Source organism: Panthera tigris, chromosome B3, assembly GCF_018350195.1.
Source record: "Panthera tigris isolate Pti1 chromosome B3, P.tigris_Pti1_mat1.1, whole genome shotgun sequence".
Classification (NCBI taxonomy): domain Eukaryota; kingdom Metazoa; phylum Chordata; class Mammalia; order Carnivora; family Felidae; genus Panthera; species Panthera tigris.
The window spans coordinates 107,143,836-107,159,337 of record NC_056665.1 but is presented as its reverse complement, the minus strand read 5'-3'; the positions used below and the strand labels follow the sequence as shown (position 1 = coordinate 107,159,337).

At 35.9% G+C, this 15,502-nt stretch overlaps 1 protein-coding gene across 9 annotated transcripts in view; it reads right to left on the bottom strand.

Moving 5' to 3' along the window:
* Nucleotides 1–15,502, bottom strand: part of SLC38A6 (solute carrier family 38 member 6) — a 74,314-nt gene that overhangs the window by 52,802 nt on the left and 6,010 nt on the right. For all 9 annotated transcript variants that reach the window (XR_006218887.1, XM_042989841.1, XM_042989842.1 and 6 more), the window contains exons 4-5: nucleotides 4,856–4,908; nucleotides 1,681–1,720 (exon numbers count right to left, since the gene is read on the bottom strand). Coding sequence is in view for 8 of the 9 variants with exons in the window: in XM_042989841.1 (XP_042845775.1) it covers nucleotides 1,681–1,720; nucleotides 4,856–4,908 (93 nt within the window). In the remaining variant the exon portion in view is untranslated. The remainder of the gene's footprint in view (nucleotides 1–1,680; nucleotides 1,721–4,855; nucleotides 4,909–15,502) is intronic.

The window sequence follows — 15,502 nt, the reverse complement described above, 5'->3', positions numbered from 1 at the left end:
TAAAGCTAATGAGTAGTCTAGCTCACCATTCCTTTTTCTCTTTTTCTTGATAAATATATATAGAATATTAAAAAGTACTTGGACATAGCTCATACAAATAATATTCAGCTCTGTTCAGTTCAGCAAAGGTCTATCATGCCCCAGGTATTGTGCTAGGTTCTAGAAATACAAAAAGAAATGAGAGATAGTCTTCGCCCTAGGAGATTATAATATAGTAAGGGAGGGATGCCTGAGTGACTCAGTTGGTTAAGCATCTGACTGCAGCTCAGGGCATGATCTTGAGGTTCATGAGTTCGAGCCCCATGTTGGGCTCTGTGCTGACAGCTCCGAGCCTGGAGCCTGTTTCGGATTCTGTGTCTCCCTCTCTCTCTGTTCCTCCCCTGCTCACACTGTCTCCCTCTCTCTCAAAAATAAAGATTATATATATGTGTGTGTATATATATATATATATATATATACACACATATATATATATACACACACACACACGCACATATATAGTAAGGGAGAAAAGCATACACAGAAATAACTTCATATCTAATAACAAGTTCTAAAATATATCATGTACAATAATAGTTAGATACAAGATTAGAGAACAAGGAAAGGATCAAAATGAAGGATACCAAGAATATAACAGCAGGCATTTTGGCAGGGTCACAAATTTAGATCCAAATTCCTGGATTGAAAATTCTACATAAAATGCCAAACAATAGTTCGACCTAATCTAAACAAAATGTGATGGTTCTTAGTAATCAGACAGAATAATGAGGGACAGAAAATATTCCATTTTGGATTGAAATGTTTAATACATTTAGTCAGTAACTGTCTATAATTAACAGTAACTTTCATTTCTACATGGTTCTCAATATTGGGATTTTTTTCTTTAAGTTTATTTATTTATTTTGAGAGAGAGAGACAGCGTGAGTGGGGGAGGGTCAGAAAGAGAGAGGGACAGAGAGAATCCCAAGCAGGCTCCAAGCTGTCAGTGCAGAGCCTGACACAAGGCTTGAACTCCCAAACCGTGATGTCATGACCTAAGCCAAAACCAAGAGTCAGATACTTAACCAATTGAGCCAGCCAGGCACCCCGATTATTGGGGTCTTTTTTAACGAAAACAAGATACAAGGTAAATGTGAGAATGGTTCTTATTTGTTTCAGGTTTGTTTGTTTTTTAAACTACCTTGTCATTTTAAATTTCTTGGTTGTAAGAGGATATTGCTTGTCTACCTCAGATTGTTCACAGCCCAAGAAACATCACTCCCTCTGAAGCAGTATCTGCCAATGGGGTAATTAGGAAAAAAGTAGAGGGGAAATAGTTTAGAATCATCTGAAGAGTTTTCCAAATTGTGTCTTACAACTATCGCAACTAACAGAAAGTCAATGCTTTAGAGGTGTGCTGCAGACCCAATAACAAGAATTTAAATTAAGGGTTTACCTGAAACTAAATTTAGAAGCTATTGTCCCCTAAGGCCTGCAAATAAAAAGGATCTAAAAGAGAGAGAGAGAGAGAGAGAGAGAGAGAGAGAGAGAGAGTAATGAGGACAACACTGAGGGTTTCTGAAGATACCTATGTCTGCAGAGATTCAGGCTCCCAGCTAGACCCATAGTCAGGCAATAACCAAAATGAAGAAATCATTTCCATCGCATTTATGCATAAGCAGTTCACTTTCAGTTGCTTACCTCCAATATTCTGAATTATGATGGTGCCTGCTACCACCATCTATGAAAGAACAAATATATTCAGAAGATGAAAGAAATAATAGAAAAGGATCAGTATTTTATTAAAATCCAACAACTATTACTAAAAAAAACAGATGTAGAGGTTGAGTGAAGAGAAACTGAAAAGAATACATTTTGTCAGCCATTTGTAATACATAAAACGAATTATCATCACATAAAAAGCCTTTCTTTAATAGTTCCATGGTTACTATAAAGAATGCTTTTGAAAATTTTCTTGGCAGTCATTTTCAAACAGTTAAAAGTGTTAAAGAGCTAGTAATTGGTGGTTATCAAAGTACCAAAAAATTGAAATTAAATCTATCTGGTATCCTTCTCCCCTTTTCACTGCTTTAGTAGGTAGAACGTGACATTGCTTTAAGAGGTAGACTGCGACAGCTTGAGGTGTGCTGGGCCGATGCTGTTTTGCATAAAAGGAAATGATTTAGTCTTCTGAGTGTGCCGGCTTGGCATACACCAAGGCCTGGGACATCCTGTCCCAGAAAAAGTCTAGAGCAGAAAACTCTAGAGCCCACACATCCCAGACCTGAAATTTTAAGCAAACTATTTCAAACTCACTAATAATAGAGCGGACTCAGTGTAAGACAACAGAAGGTTGTGAAGACCACAGTCTATCGGAGAACTCCTCCCCTTTCAAAATGGGGCAACTACTACTCAGCTCTGGCCAGTTGTTGGCATGTGAGAAAGTAAATCCGACGTAGCTAGATCTTCTCCATTCCCTTAATTTTTCAAGGAAAGTCAGAAACTGAATTCTTTCAAAATTTCATAACTCTTAGCGGGCAATTAGTTAAACATAAAAAAAATTTAAGCCAAACAAAATATGCCTAAGGACTAAGTTCAGCTTGTAGGGCTTGATGGCTTGTGATTCTGATGAGATTCCTGGGGAACTCTAGACATTTTATCTATTCTTAGTAATCAGATGTACTCAGAGCAAATGATGAAACATTCTGCTTCCACTTGGGCCTTTCAATCACATGAATTTTGGTGGATCTGTACCCCCAATGTATGCTCAGAGTGGACTAGCTATGTAGGATAACTCAGTTCATGGACTGGGAGCAGATCACCTTTCAGACTCACCTCTACTAGAAATTCCAACAGTGGCACGGCATTTGCCTATCCTGGAAACCCTAGAGGACTTGGGGTTCGCAGAGCAGGATTAATGAGAGGTGTCTTTGAAGATGTAGTAGTTGCCACTCTAACATGTCCAGAAGAAAGTTTGTGTACCAACCCATTTAAAAATTACAAAACCTCACAGTTATTTGTGAAAAGGCTATTTTGAACTTTTGCACACTATTGTTCATATGCAATTTGTATCTATTGTCAGTCATACATGAAATTTGGATTTCTACTAATATATTTAAAAAAAAGAATATCAACTTATTCATGATTATGTTTCCATTTCTGGCTGCATTTAAGCACTTAAGATCTAGAAAGTCAGTATGTCTGTCCACCTATAGGTCTTCACAGCCTACTAGTATACCACTATAGTGCATGGCAGATGGTATTGACCTGATAAATATTTGTTTGGTGAGCAAATAAATGGATTTATAGACAATTTTTAAAATCTTTCTTAAAAAGTCCAAAAAACTTAAAAATATTTAATTCTCAGAGCAATGTTATCTTATGGCATATCCATATCTGTATCATGTCTGGAAAGAAGGAAATAGGAAAGTTTGAACCCAATTGTGGAGGTGGAGAGGAAATATAAAAAAAGCAAACAAACAACAACTCCTCATTTAGAGAATCTTCTATGTACCTGCCTACTAAGGACTGAGTGCATACATAATGATAATGCAACTATCTAGAGTTTTAGGAAAAGGGGACTCCCAATAGTCCATGCTTTTTTAGACTCTGCTGCTATTCAAGGAATGCAGGAAATACTAGAGTGAAATAACAGTGATAATGCTTAGAGTCATATTTATAGATCATATTAAATTAATAAGAGTTTTCTTATATAAATAACATTTTCTTCTCGCTTGGTTAAAGTGGATGCAGGAAACTGACCATGACTATACCAAACATCCCGACCTTTAGGAAAGAGAAACTGGTACTAGGATGATTAACAAAACCCTTTACCTGCAAGTAACATACTCTTCATTTTGTTCAAGTTGCAGGTTGTTAAGACACAGTCCAAACTACGAGGCTACATAGCATGATTTAGATATTCCCTTTTGTATGTTAAGAACAAAGTTAATGTGAATGTAAATCCAGGGTTGTTTCCCCTGTTACATAGCTAGATCTTTTTCCTCCCATTTTCACTTCTTAGAAGTGGGTTTGGCCATCTACAGATACTGTATCCTTTAAGATTACAAACAAAATAAACAAACAAAAAACATAAACAACAGATTGACAATGGAAAGAAAAAGTCCTATTTGCAACCCACATGAAAATGGGTTTTCGAAGTACGATAGATCTTCAAAAATAAAGTACTACAGAACTAACAAAAATATTTAACTCCTGATTACCTGTGGAAGAAAACATTGTTTTCTCTACCTCTCAGTTTAGTTTAATGTGCCTATCACAAGTCAATGCCCAATTAATATTGCTGTTATTTCTATTCTGAGGAAGAAGAGCAGTTGATTTAGAGTCTGAAGTTCTACAACGTAATACTAGCTTTAAGTAACTGTGGACAAATAGGCCCCTTCATTTCTCTGGGCCTTAATTTCCTCACCTATAAAAGAGGGAATAGCTATATAATCTTTTAGCATTGTTCAGCTTATAAATGATATAATCTAATGATTAGTTTTACAGTCATGCTATAATCTTAATTCTATGCTTCTTTTTTTCCCTATGTTTATGAAGATTAGTTAATGTTACCAAAATTAATTTAAAAAAACTTAAAACAGGTCATTGTTACAATTTTAAAATTATTCACATCACCCCTCTCCTTCATTAGGGTGAAAAATAGATTTAAGTGTTAAATTTATTGATTCCAGAAGCACATAGAAAGAGAGATTCCTTCTCTCTCTCTTCCTGCTCCCACCATTCTGTCTCCCTTCGTTTCCTTTCATTCCCCTGAATTTCTTTCTCTTGGATATACTTGTCTCTTTTAATTAGAAATGGAAGGGAAAAAATGCCTGTATAGATTTTGGAGACAGTAAAGAAAAAAAAAAATTACCTTTCCAGGTAATCCAAATGCAAAGAGTCCAAGATCTTCATAAGATGTCACAGCTGTGAAGAGACATTATAATTTTTTACTTTTACACAAAACTATTTGTGTGCCAAGTTTTAAAGGGAAGGAAGGAAGCTATTCCACTACTACCTTATAGCTACTGGATGGTCACACTAAATTTAAAGCAGAAGTAACCACTTCTGAGGGACTTTTGACAACTTACGGTCTCTAAGGATGGAGTCTTCTTAAAATAAGTAGAACTCAGCAAATTCCAAGGTGATCTGACCACCTCCCAGGCTGCATTAGTTCAAACACACTAATTACTCAAGAAGAACCCCACTTCTCTGAGGGGCACCTGGGTGACTTGGTGGGTTAAGAGTCTGACTTCGGCTCAGGTCATGATCTCGCAGTTTGGGATTCAAGCCCCATGTTGGGCTCTGTGTTGTCAGTGCAGAGCCTGCTTCGGATCCTCTGTCTCCTTCTCTCTCTGCTCCACCCCTGCTTTTTTTCTCTCTCTCAAAAATAAACATTAAAAAAAGAGAAGAACCTCTCTTTTCCCTACACACTATTTGCATACTACACTAACCAAGAGTAGGTTTTCATTGGCAATCATTTCTGAAAACTGCATATGTAAATAAGGTTAGATAAAGTATGAAAGTTCTATCATACTTTCCGAGACCATCAACTTTTTCTTACCCATCATTAGTAGGGCATACACTTTCTCTTTTCATCATAAAAGGGTATAAAGGGTATAAAATTACATTTTCAGTCCACACATTCAAGAAATGTGGTCACAGAAAAGATGAAAATTAAACGGCTCAAAAAAGAACCAAATTTGTCCTTAGCCTATATAGTTTCGTGTTCTAACTAATGACATCACCAGTAAAAATAAGAGAAGTAAAAACATTTGTGTAATCCTATAGTGTGAAAAGTGCTTAATTCTATAGTGCTTACACTAAAAAGAAGCAGACTGGCAGATAGTTAAGACTTGGTACAGCAACATCTCCTATTGAGTCAAAGACATGGTTCAGCATTTTTTTTTTTTTTTTGAAGTATATTTTCTTTGAGAGAGACAACATGAGCTGGGGAGGCACAGAGAAAGAGGGAGAGAGGATCCCAGACAGGCTCCACACTGTCAGCGCAGAGCCTCACAAGGGGCTTGATCTCACAAACCGTGAGATTATTACCCTAGCTATAATCAAGAGTCGGACTTAACCAAATGAGGCACCCAGGTGCCCTGGCTCATCATTTCTTAAACCAAGTTTTAATATATTCTCTCAAAACACACACGAGTTTTCTTTCAATTGTCACTAACAAAAAGTTCCACTGTACTTTTATACACAAAGACCACCAGGTATGTAAAGTTAAGTGTTCTAAAAACCATGTATGACTTTTACATGTTATGACTACAAAATCAGAAAGAAAATAAAAGTGTTGAAAAAATAAGTTGTACTGATTAAGAACAAAAACTTAAACATTTTTAATTGTAAAATTAAAATTTTTAATTTTAATCTATTATCAGAGCTGATCAAAGAATTTAGAAACTTTTTAGATGTCACAGCTGGTTTTTTTTACATCTATTTTCAGACTGCTAAACACAGTGAACGAAGAATTCAGTTTTGAACTTGGGATATATAATGTGTATAAGTAGGAACTTTTATGCTTTAACAATGAAAGACTTCTACAATAATCTCACACGGGTAGATTTTGGATATATGTTAGAACATAAAAATTAAAAAGCAGAGTTACAAAACTAAGAACTGGAAAATTTTCCTATGTGAAATGCCAAAATTCTTTTTTCCATATAAACATATTCTAAAGGGTATCGCATCACAAAAATTAATAATTATTTTTATCAATAAATCTTTACTGGTTTGTTTTAATTTTCCTAAACAAATTATTAAAATATTTATAATGTTATATAGGGTTATTCCTTAAATTTAACATTCCAAAGTCTAGGTGTATATATATTAAACCAGAAAAACTATCTAAATGTTAGCTTCTATCTAATTTGACATTGAGAAGGTAATTTGGTTCAATATTATGTGTATGTAAACCAAGTCTCCAGAAGGGCTCTGATCTCTCACTGAAGCATGAGATTAAAGGAACATCGTTGTTCAATTTTAGCACCCTTCTTTTATGTTATAGTTAAAATTATCCATTCTTTCTTAAGAAAAACTTCCCTTCTAAGAATTTAAAGCAAGGAGGCTTTTCAGCGTCACAAATGGGAATATATTGAATAATTTGCTTTTAGAATGACCTATGTAGAGTTTCTCAGTCAATGAGCAAGTTATCAAGATGATACTGATCCAAAAGTTTAAGGTTTGTTTCACTTTTGAACAGCAGAAAACAAGTATAGGTTGCATATTTAGTAAACATGAAAAGCAAGTAACTTTCCCATAAGCAAAAGTTGTAACACTGTAAGATTCCAAAAAGAATTTGTATTTTAATTACCCAAATAAATTAAACACTTATTCTTAATTTTTATATTACAACACAACCTTTATTACAGAAAATATAATCAAGCTAATAGCTCAATAAAGATAAATGTAATCGCAACTTCTGACAGTAGTGGCATACATTTTAGCAATCTCAAACTTGCTCTCTGTTACTTTCTGGTTTTACAAAAATATGTCTAAATACAGCAAACTCCCAAATTCAGAGTGAAAAACATTGAGACGTCTAAATGGAAACTGAGTACAATGTTCAAATCCTCACTCTATCTTTCAGATCAGCATGTCTGGCTAGCCATTCGGTTTTGTCACTGTCATCATACTTCTTTTATGTTGCAAAAATTAGAAGCATTTTCCCATGTCTAAGACATCACGGATATGAATAATGGCTTCTGGCTTAACATTGAGGCTTTACTAAAATATGTACACAGTCAGCCAAGTGCTTTATCTCTACATATTCTCTTTTTGATGGTTTTCTGGATCATCTCAACTTATAAACCAAAACAACCCTAGTGAAATATTCTTAAAGTTCTGTTCTGGCATTTGGGCAGTTAAGATGCTGGTTACAGTGTAAACTGGTGTGACCTTTGGAATGCAGTTTGAACAATGGAGCTTTAAAATATAACATTGGACCCCTTGGAGTTTTTGCATCTTAGGAAATAACCCTAAAATAAGACAAAACATTATATGCAAGGTTTACACTGAAAAAAAAAAAATGACCTAAATGTTCAACGATGGTAAGTGGTTAAATTATAGTTAAGTATACCTGATAGAGTAATATGTAGCCATTAAAAACTATGTTTATAACATGAAAAATGTCAATATTGACTGAAACAATTGGATTAGAATATGATCTATAAAGTAAAAAACATAAAAAGAAGGGAATGAATTATAAACTGGTAACAATGATTGTGTAGTCTTCTTTATCTTACTGTTTTGGGTAGGAATTCAAATATTCTACAATGACTATAATGGAGTGGTGGAATTTTAAAAACCATACCCCCCAACCCCCCAATAGTTTCATTTTCTCCACTAAATATCTGATAAGGTTTATTTAAGCTGCAACTTTTAATTTCTCTGGTGTTTAGTAATTTAATTATTACCATTTGGTCTACAAATAAGGTACATTTTTCTGCTCTTTCGTATGATCGATGTTTTAATATCTTATTTATAAAGTGAAAATGTTTTAAGAGATATCAAAATAAGATGTGGTAATGACCAGTCACATTAGTAGCATATTCTACAAAACAGGAATAACATTAATTATGAAAATTATAAAATTAATTCAGTCTTTTACAGGAAACCATATAAGCAGTACTTGGCACAATCCTCCTTAAGTAAATAACTGAAAGCAGTCATTAGCAATCTATTTTAGGAAATTATTTTTTGATATTAAAGAAATCAATGCTATGTTTTGAGGAGGCAGAAAGGCTGTAAATCTTAACAAGTAAATTGGGGGAAAATTTCTTCTTTAATGTACCATCAAGGCACACTTTAGTGCTATTTTGGCTAGACCAAGAGTTTGGCCTCCACACGAATCATTTGGAAAGCTGCTTCCCATAAAGTCATGGAATATTTCCAGCTAGTTACTCCAGTGTTCTGTCTGCTTTGCATTTTTTCCTCAATGAAATAGGACAATTAATAAACTCTGGTTACAGTACAAAGCCCAAGTTTCAGCAGCAGCAATATTATCTTTGGATCTGGATTGAGGGACATGAGTTATTCAAATACAGTTCAACTTTCAGAAACTTGGCCATTTGCAATGCACTTATTATTTTGAAATTCTTTTCTTTCTTGTGCTTTCCATCATTTTCCTCTTGCCTTTTTCTCCCTAATAGTGTTGTGCAGGTCATTCATTTACTGAGTGTCTACTATGCAACTGTATCACTAGTTCTTTTTTTTTTTTTTTTTTTTTAAGTTTATTTATCTTTGAAAGAGAGAGAGAATGAGGGAGGGCATGGGTGCACCAGGGAGTGGGGGAGGGGCAGAGAGAAGGCGAAAGAGAGCCTCCCAAGCAGGCTCTGCACTGTCAACACAGAGCCCAATGCGGGGCTCCATCTCATGAACCTTGAGATTATGACCTGAGCTGAAATCAAGAGTTGGCAGCTTAACCAACTGAGCCACCTAGGTACCCCTGTATCACTACTTCTGATCTTTTTCAATATGTAATTAAATGTCAATTTACCCACTAAATGTGGCATGATTTCAGAGAACTCAATGCAGAAAAAGCAAACAGAATGTTAGAATACTAGAAACATTCTCCTTTCAAATGGCACAGACGTTGTGATATTGCATGTGTAGAGAAAGTTCTAGGGCCCCAATATACTGCTTGGCCCTGCTGTGAACATTAACACAGTCTTATCCTATAAATGCTATTCATTAGTTTTCAACTTTTAGACTTATCTTACAGATAAAGCATGAATGCCTTATGTGTGATTACAAAACAGAAAGGAAATACTATCAACCTTGACAATACAAAGGTGTAGCAGGGAAATATGCAAAGTATGAAATAGGAGATGACAGGTGAAAGAAAGGACACCGCGCTAATATATAACATGGCAGAGAGTCAAGGGACACTATCTAAACTCCATGGAACAAAAATAAAAATTTAAATGTATTATTTAGAGTTATAAAATAATCAGTGCACCATAGGTGAGGTATAATACCTACAGGAATTTCATTTCAGATAGTAAAAGGGAGCATTTAGAATTTTTTTTTCAAGGAAGGTGTTGCAATGGACAGTTGTAAGAATCGTTGCTCTAAAGGGTTTAAGAAAAAAAATGGGGAGCACAAAGGAGACATTTACCCCTCATTTATATCCTCATCATTGCTAAGAATTAAAATCCTCATAAAAACACTATAACCTTACTTTAGGAAGAGGAAGTTAGGAGACTCTGTTCTCTTTCCCAGTGGGCTCTAGGAGGGACCAAAATTCTCTTTGGAGGCAATAAGAAGTGAATCCCAGGATCTTCCTGGATTCTCTTCAACCACCTCATTTGCTTCTTACTGGCTCAGCAAAAACTCCAAATTCCTTAGGGTGTGACACTTGTCTATCTCTTCTCTTTTGTACCTCATGCACAAGTAATAGTAAACTATTTTTGGTATCTTGAATAAAATATGTAGTATGTACCTTTGTATATGAAATATTCTCTCTTGCCTTGTCTCCTAGTCAAATTTCAGTTCAGTCCTTCAGGAATATTTAGTGACCCTCAACACCCAACCCAGACAAGACAAATCACTCCCTCCTCTGAGCTCTTACTGTATCTAGTCCATATTTATTTATTTTTATTTTGAGAGAAAACAAGCATGAGCAGGGTAGGGGGCAGAGGGGGAGGGGAGAGAATGTTAGAGAGGGAGAAAGAGGGGGTGGAAAGAAAGGGAGAGAGAGGGAGGGAGAGGGAGAGGGAGAGAGAGAGAGAATGAATGAATCTTAAGCAGGTTCCACACTCAGTATGAGGCCCCATGCAGGGCTCAATCCCAATGACCCTGGGATCATAACCTGAGCCGAAATCAAGAGTTGGTTGCTCTGATGAATAAGCCATTGTGTTGTTCAAGGGTCAAATGTTCTTCAAAGTCGACCTATCCAAAACCGAACTCATTTTTACTTTGAATCAATGCCTCCTGCTGTGTTCTTACCTCCATTTAAGGACACTATCATTATCCAGTGGCTCATAACAGAAATCTGGGAGATATCCTTAGACATCTCCTTCTCTCTTACTATTCACATTCAGACATCAACTTCTCTTGATTTTAACTCCCTTAATCTCCACATTTCCTAATCCACTTCTTTCTTTTATTTCTCTTGTTAATACTTTGTTTCAATATTCTGGTATTTGATTCCTAGACTTTTGTGACAACCAGGCTTGACGGCTGACCTACTCAGGTACTGTTAGTGTAAATTAGAGCCATACAGACAAATGAAAAAGGGATTCTTTTAAGGGGAAAAAAAAAGAAAAAGAAAAAGAAAAAGAAAAAGAAAAAGAAAAAGAAAAAGAAAAAGAAAAAGAAAAAGAAAAAGAAAAAGAAAAAGGGTTTCCATCATGTTTATAATCCTGAAGGCAAGCATGGCCTGGAAAGCTGATGGTGCCTTTGTGAAAAAAGCTACTCCAATCTGGAGGTAGCTCTTAGATCAGCTGCTCAGTTGTCCTGAGAATTCCCTTTACTTCTCTTCTGTGCTAAATTCCCTATTTCTTTGATAGTACATAACTTTGGTAAATGGCAAACTCCGTTGTTAATTAAGTACAAGTGCACAGGAGATAATTTTGAGACTTTGCATGTATGAAAATGTTACTATTCTACCCTTGCACTTAAATGATAGTTTTGCTGGGTATAGAATTCTATACTGAAATAATTTCCTTTCAAATTTTAAAGGTATTGTTTTATAGTCTTCTTATTTATAGTGTCTCCTGCAAAGCTATTTGCTATTACAGTCTTTATTCATTGTATGGAAATTTGTTTGTTTCTCCTCTCTGAAAGCTTTTAGGATATTTTCTGGGTTTCTGATTTTTCACAACGATGTGTGCTGGTATGAATTATTTTACAAGTATTATAATGGATGCTTTCAATCTATGAACTAATTTCCTTCAGTTAAACAAACTTTCCTTGTATTATTCTGTTGATATTTTTCTACCATTATATTTTTTCTTTTCTCTCTTTATGGAATTCCACTTATTTGCATGTTGAACCTCTGGGACTGATCCTCTATTTTCCTATCTTTTCTCTCCCATTTTCAAGTTCCTTGTTTTCCTCTCATCCCCCTGCCTAAATAATTTCCTTAGCTCTTTCAACTCAAATACTAAATTACTTTTAAATTTAATTTTTAATTTCTAGGACTCTTGTATTTTCTGATTATACCCTTTAAATAACTCCCTGTCCTTGTTTCAAGAATGCATTATCTCCTTTTAGTTATTTAGAGCTATTAAATATAGTATTTTTAAATTTTCATCTGGTCTCTGTATTATCTGTTTCCTCTTTTCCTCTGAGTTTGTTACTTAACTTTTTTAAATAAACTTTATTTTTAAGAACAGTTTTAAGTTCACAGCAAAATTGAGTAGAAAGTATGGGGAGTTCCCACATCCCCCCTAACCCCAGACATGCCCAACCTCCACCACCATCAACATTCCCCACTAGAGTGGTATATTTGTTACAACTGATGAGTCTACACTGACATGTCATTACCCAAAGTCCATAGAGTTTACTTTTGGTGTTGTACATTCTATGGGTTTTGACAAGTAAATAATGACATGTATCCTTTACTATAGTGTAATACGATAGTTTCACTGCCCCCAACATTCCCTGTGCTCTACCTGTTCATTTCTCCTTCTCTTCTAGCCCCTGGCAACTACTGGACTTTTCACTGTCTCCATAGTTCTATCTTTTCTAGAATATCATATCATTGGCCATTTTTTAAAAACTAGGCTCCACACTCAACATGGGGCTTGAACTCATAGGCTCAAGATCAAGAGTTGCATGGTCTACCAACTGAGCCAGCCAGGTGTTCCAAGAATGTCAAATAGAGGGAATTGTATAGGATGTAGCCTTTTCAGATTGGCTACTTTTCACTTAGCAGTATGCATCAAAGGTTCCTCCATATCTTTTCGTCGCCTGATAGTTCATTCCTTTTTAGCGCTGAATAACATTTCATTGAATGGACCACACAATCCATTCGTGTACTGAAGGACAACTTGGTTACTTCTAAGTTCTGGCTATTATGAATACAACTGCTATAAACATCATGTGCAGGTTTTTGTGTCAACATAAGTTTTCAATTCATTTAGGTATATGCCAAGTGGTACAATTACTGGATCAAATGGTAGCCTCTACACCTTTTCATCATGGTCTTCATATGTTGTGTCAATATTTTACCTTCAAATGTATAGAATGGATACTTCCTCACATTTGGAGCTTCCATTTGGAGTATGAAGGGAAAAAATGAGTTCACCATAACTCTAAGACTTTTGGCCTAAGCAACTAGAAAGAAGATGCTATCATCTACTTAGATGAGAAAACAGTGGAAGGTATAGATTGGCATTTGCAAAAACAGACAGTTTGGTCAATTTGAGACATATAGTAGTATCCAAGTGGAGATGTCATGGAGGCAGTTGTATAGGAGACTGAAATTCAGGGGAAGAGATCCAGGCTAAGAATATAAATTTTAGGGTCACCATGAGCCCTAGAGTGAGTTCAAAAGAAAAGAGATCATGGGTGCCTGGATGGCTCAGTTGGTTAAGCGTCTGACTTAGGCTCAGGTCATGATCTCTTGGTCCGTGAGTTCAAGCCCCGCGTCAGGATCTGTGTTGACAGCTCAGAGCCTGGAGCCTGCTTCAGATTCTGGGTCTCCCTCTCTCTCTGCCCTTCACCTGCTCATGCTCTGTCTCTCTCTCTCTCTCTCTCTCTCTCTCTCAAAAATAAGTAAACATTAAAAAAAAGAAGAAGAAGAAAAGCAAAGAGATCAGAGGAATAGTCCTGGGGTACTCCAATGTTTAGAAGATAGAGAGATGAAGATTCAGCATAAAGAAAGAGAAGTATTCAGTGAAACAGGAGGAAAACCATTAGAGTGTAAATAAGTGTTACACACAGGATAGAACAACTGTGTCAAATGCTGCTGAATAGTCAACTGAGGTCAACAATGACAACTGACTGCTGGATTTAGCAACTAACTGTAAGTCGCTGGTATGATAATTTCAGTGGAATGATAGAGGAAAGCATAACTAGAGTGGGTTCAAAAGAGAACAAAAGGAAGAGGAACTATCTGGTATAAATAAGTCTTTTGAGGAGTTTTGCTATGAAGTCATGGAGCTTACTGAAGGATGTGGAGTCGTTCTTAACATGGAAGAAATTATAGATTCTTTGTAGCCAGATAGGAAGAAAACAAAGGAACAAAGATGATAAAAGAGAGGAGATGGGGGAGAGTGGCTGGAATGATGCAGGTGAGAGCAGATGAAATCACAGCATAAGTAGGGAAGCTGGTCTTAGATAGGAACACCAAGAGTTTATCCAAGGTAACAGAGCATATGGCACAAATGAAGATAGGAAGGTATAAGTAGTGGCAAGAGCTTATGATTCCTTCTACTTTCTCAGTGAAGTAGAAAGTGAGGATATCCACTAAGAATGTAATCAGTGAGAATGTGGTGAAGGTTTGAGAGAAAGGAGAAGCTATGAAAACCTCATCTCTTAGACAGCAGAGTAAGCAAGTGAATGAACTGAAGATAAGGATTGTGTAATAGCATCGTAGGTCCACCAGACACTGAATTATAGTGATATCAATCTGCATGGCTGTGTTTTTCGGCAGGAATATTCTACTGCACAGGTGCATGTGTGAAGTAGGCAGAACTGCATTTAACCATGGTTGGAGCTTTGCTAGAGGAGTAGGATGATAAAGGGGAGGAGCAAGGCAGTGATTGTAATAACATACCATGAAACTTCAATTAGACAAAGAGGGGCTATATGGACAGGAGAGTGAGAGACAGTACACAGGTAAGTCCTGGCATGCTAAGTTCTACAATTGTCATTCCTTCTTGCTTAGAGTGATATGGAGATCAGAGGAGGGGACCTATGGGTTTATTCCCTGAGCAGAGAAGTTTCCCCAAAGAATCACAATACGCCACTGTTTCTGAGGCAGAAGTGTGTACATCTTGCAATCTTCAAGATTGCATCAAAATCTGCATCAGTGAGAACTCATAATAAAAGCTAGCACTGACCAAGGACTTGGCATTTTATATACATTATTGTGTTTCATTCTCACGATAATCCCAAAGGAAAGCATTATCATTATCATTTTACAGATGAGAAACTAAGGCTACAGAGATTAAGGTACCTTATATGCTACCTCAGTTCCCCAAAAAAGTCTTCATAGACCTCAAACCCTATATATAATCCAAAACAGCAGAATTTCATGTGAAGAAATCCTTTACTTTTATAAAGATAAAAATTTCTCTTGCACTCCAGGCAAATAAATGAAGAATTTATTTTGTAAAGATTTACAACAGCCCTTTCTCTGACCAATGAATCTGATCTGAGCATAATACTCCTTAATGACGGTCCAAAACACTGAGAAGAAAATTTAGCTATATGTTATTCTCCAGTCTTTGATATGTGTGTGTGTGTGTATTAATAAAAAAAAAAAAAAAAGCCTACCTCCATAGAGAATTTTACAACGACTGAAGGAATTCAATCAATGAAAGACAGGTGCATCAATGTA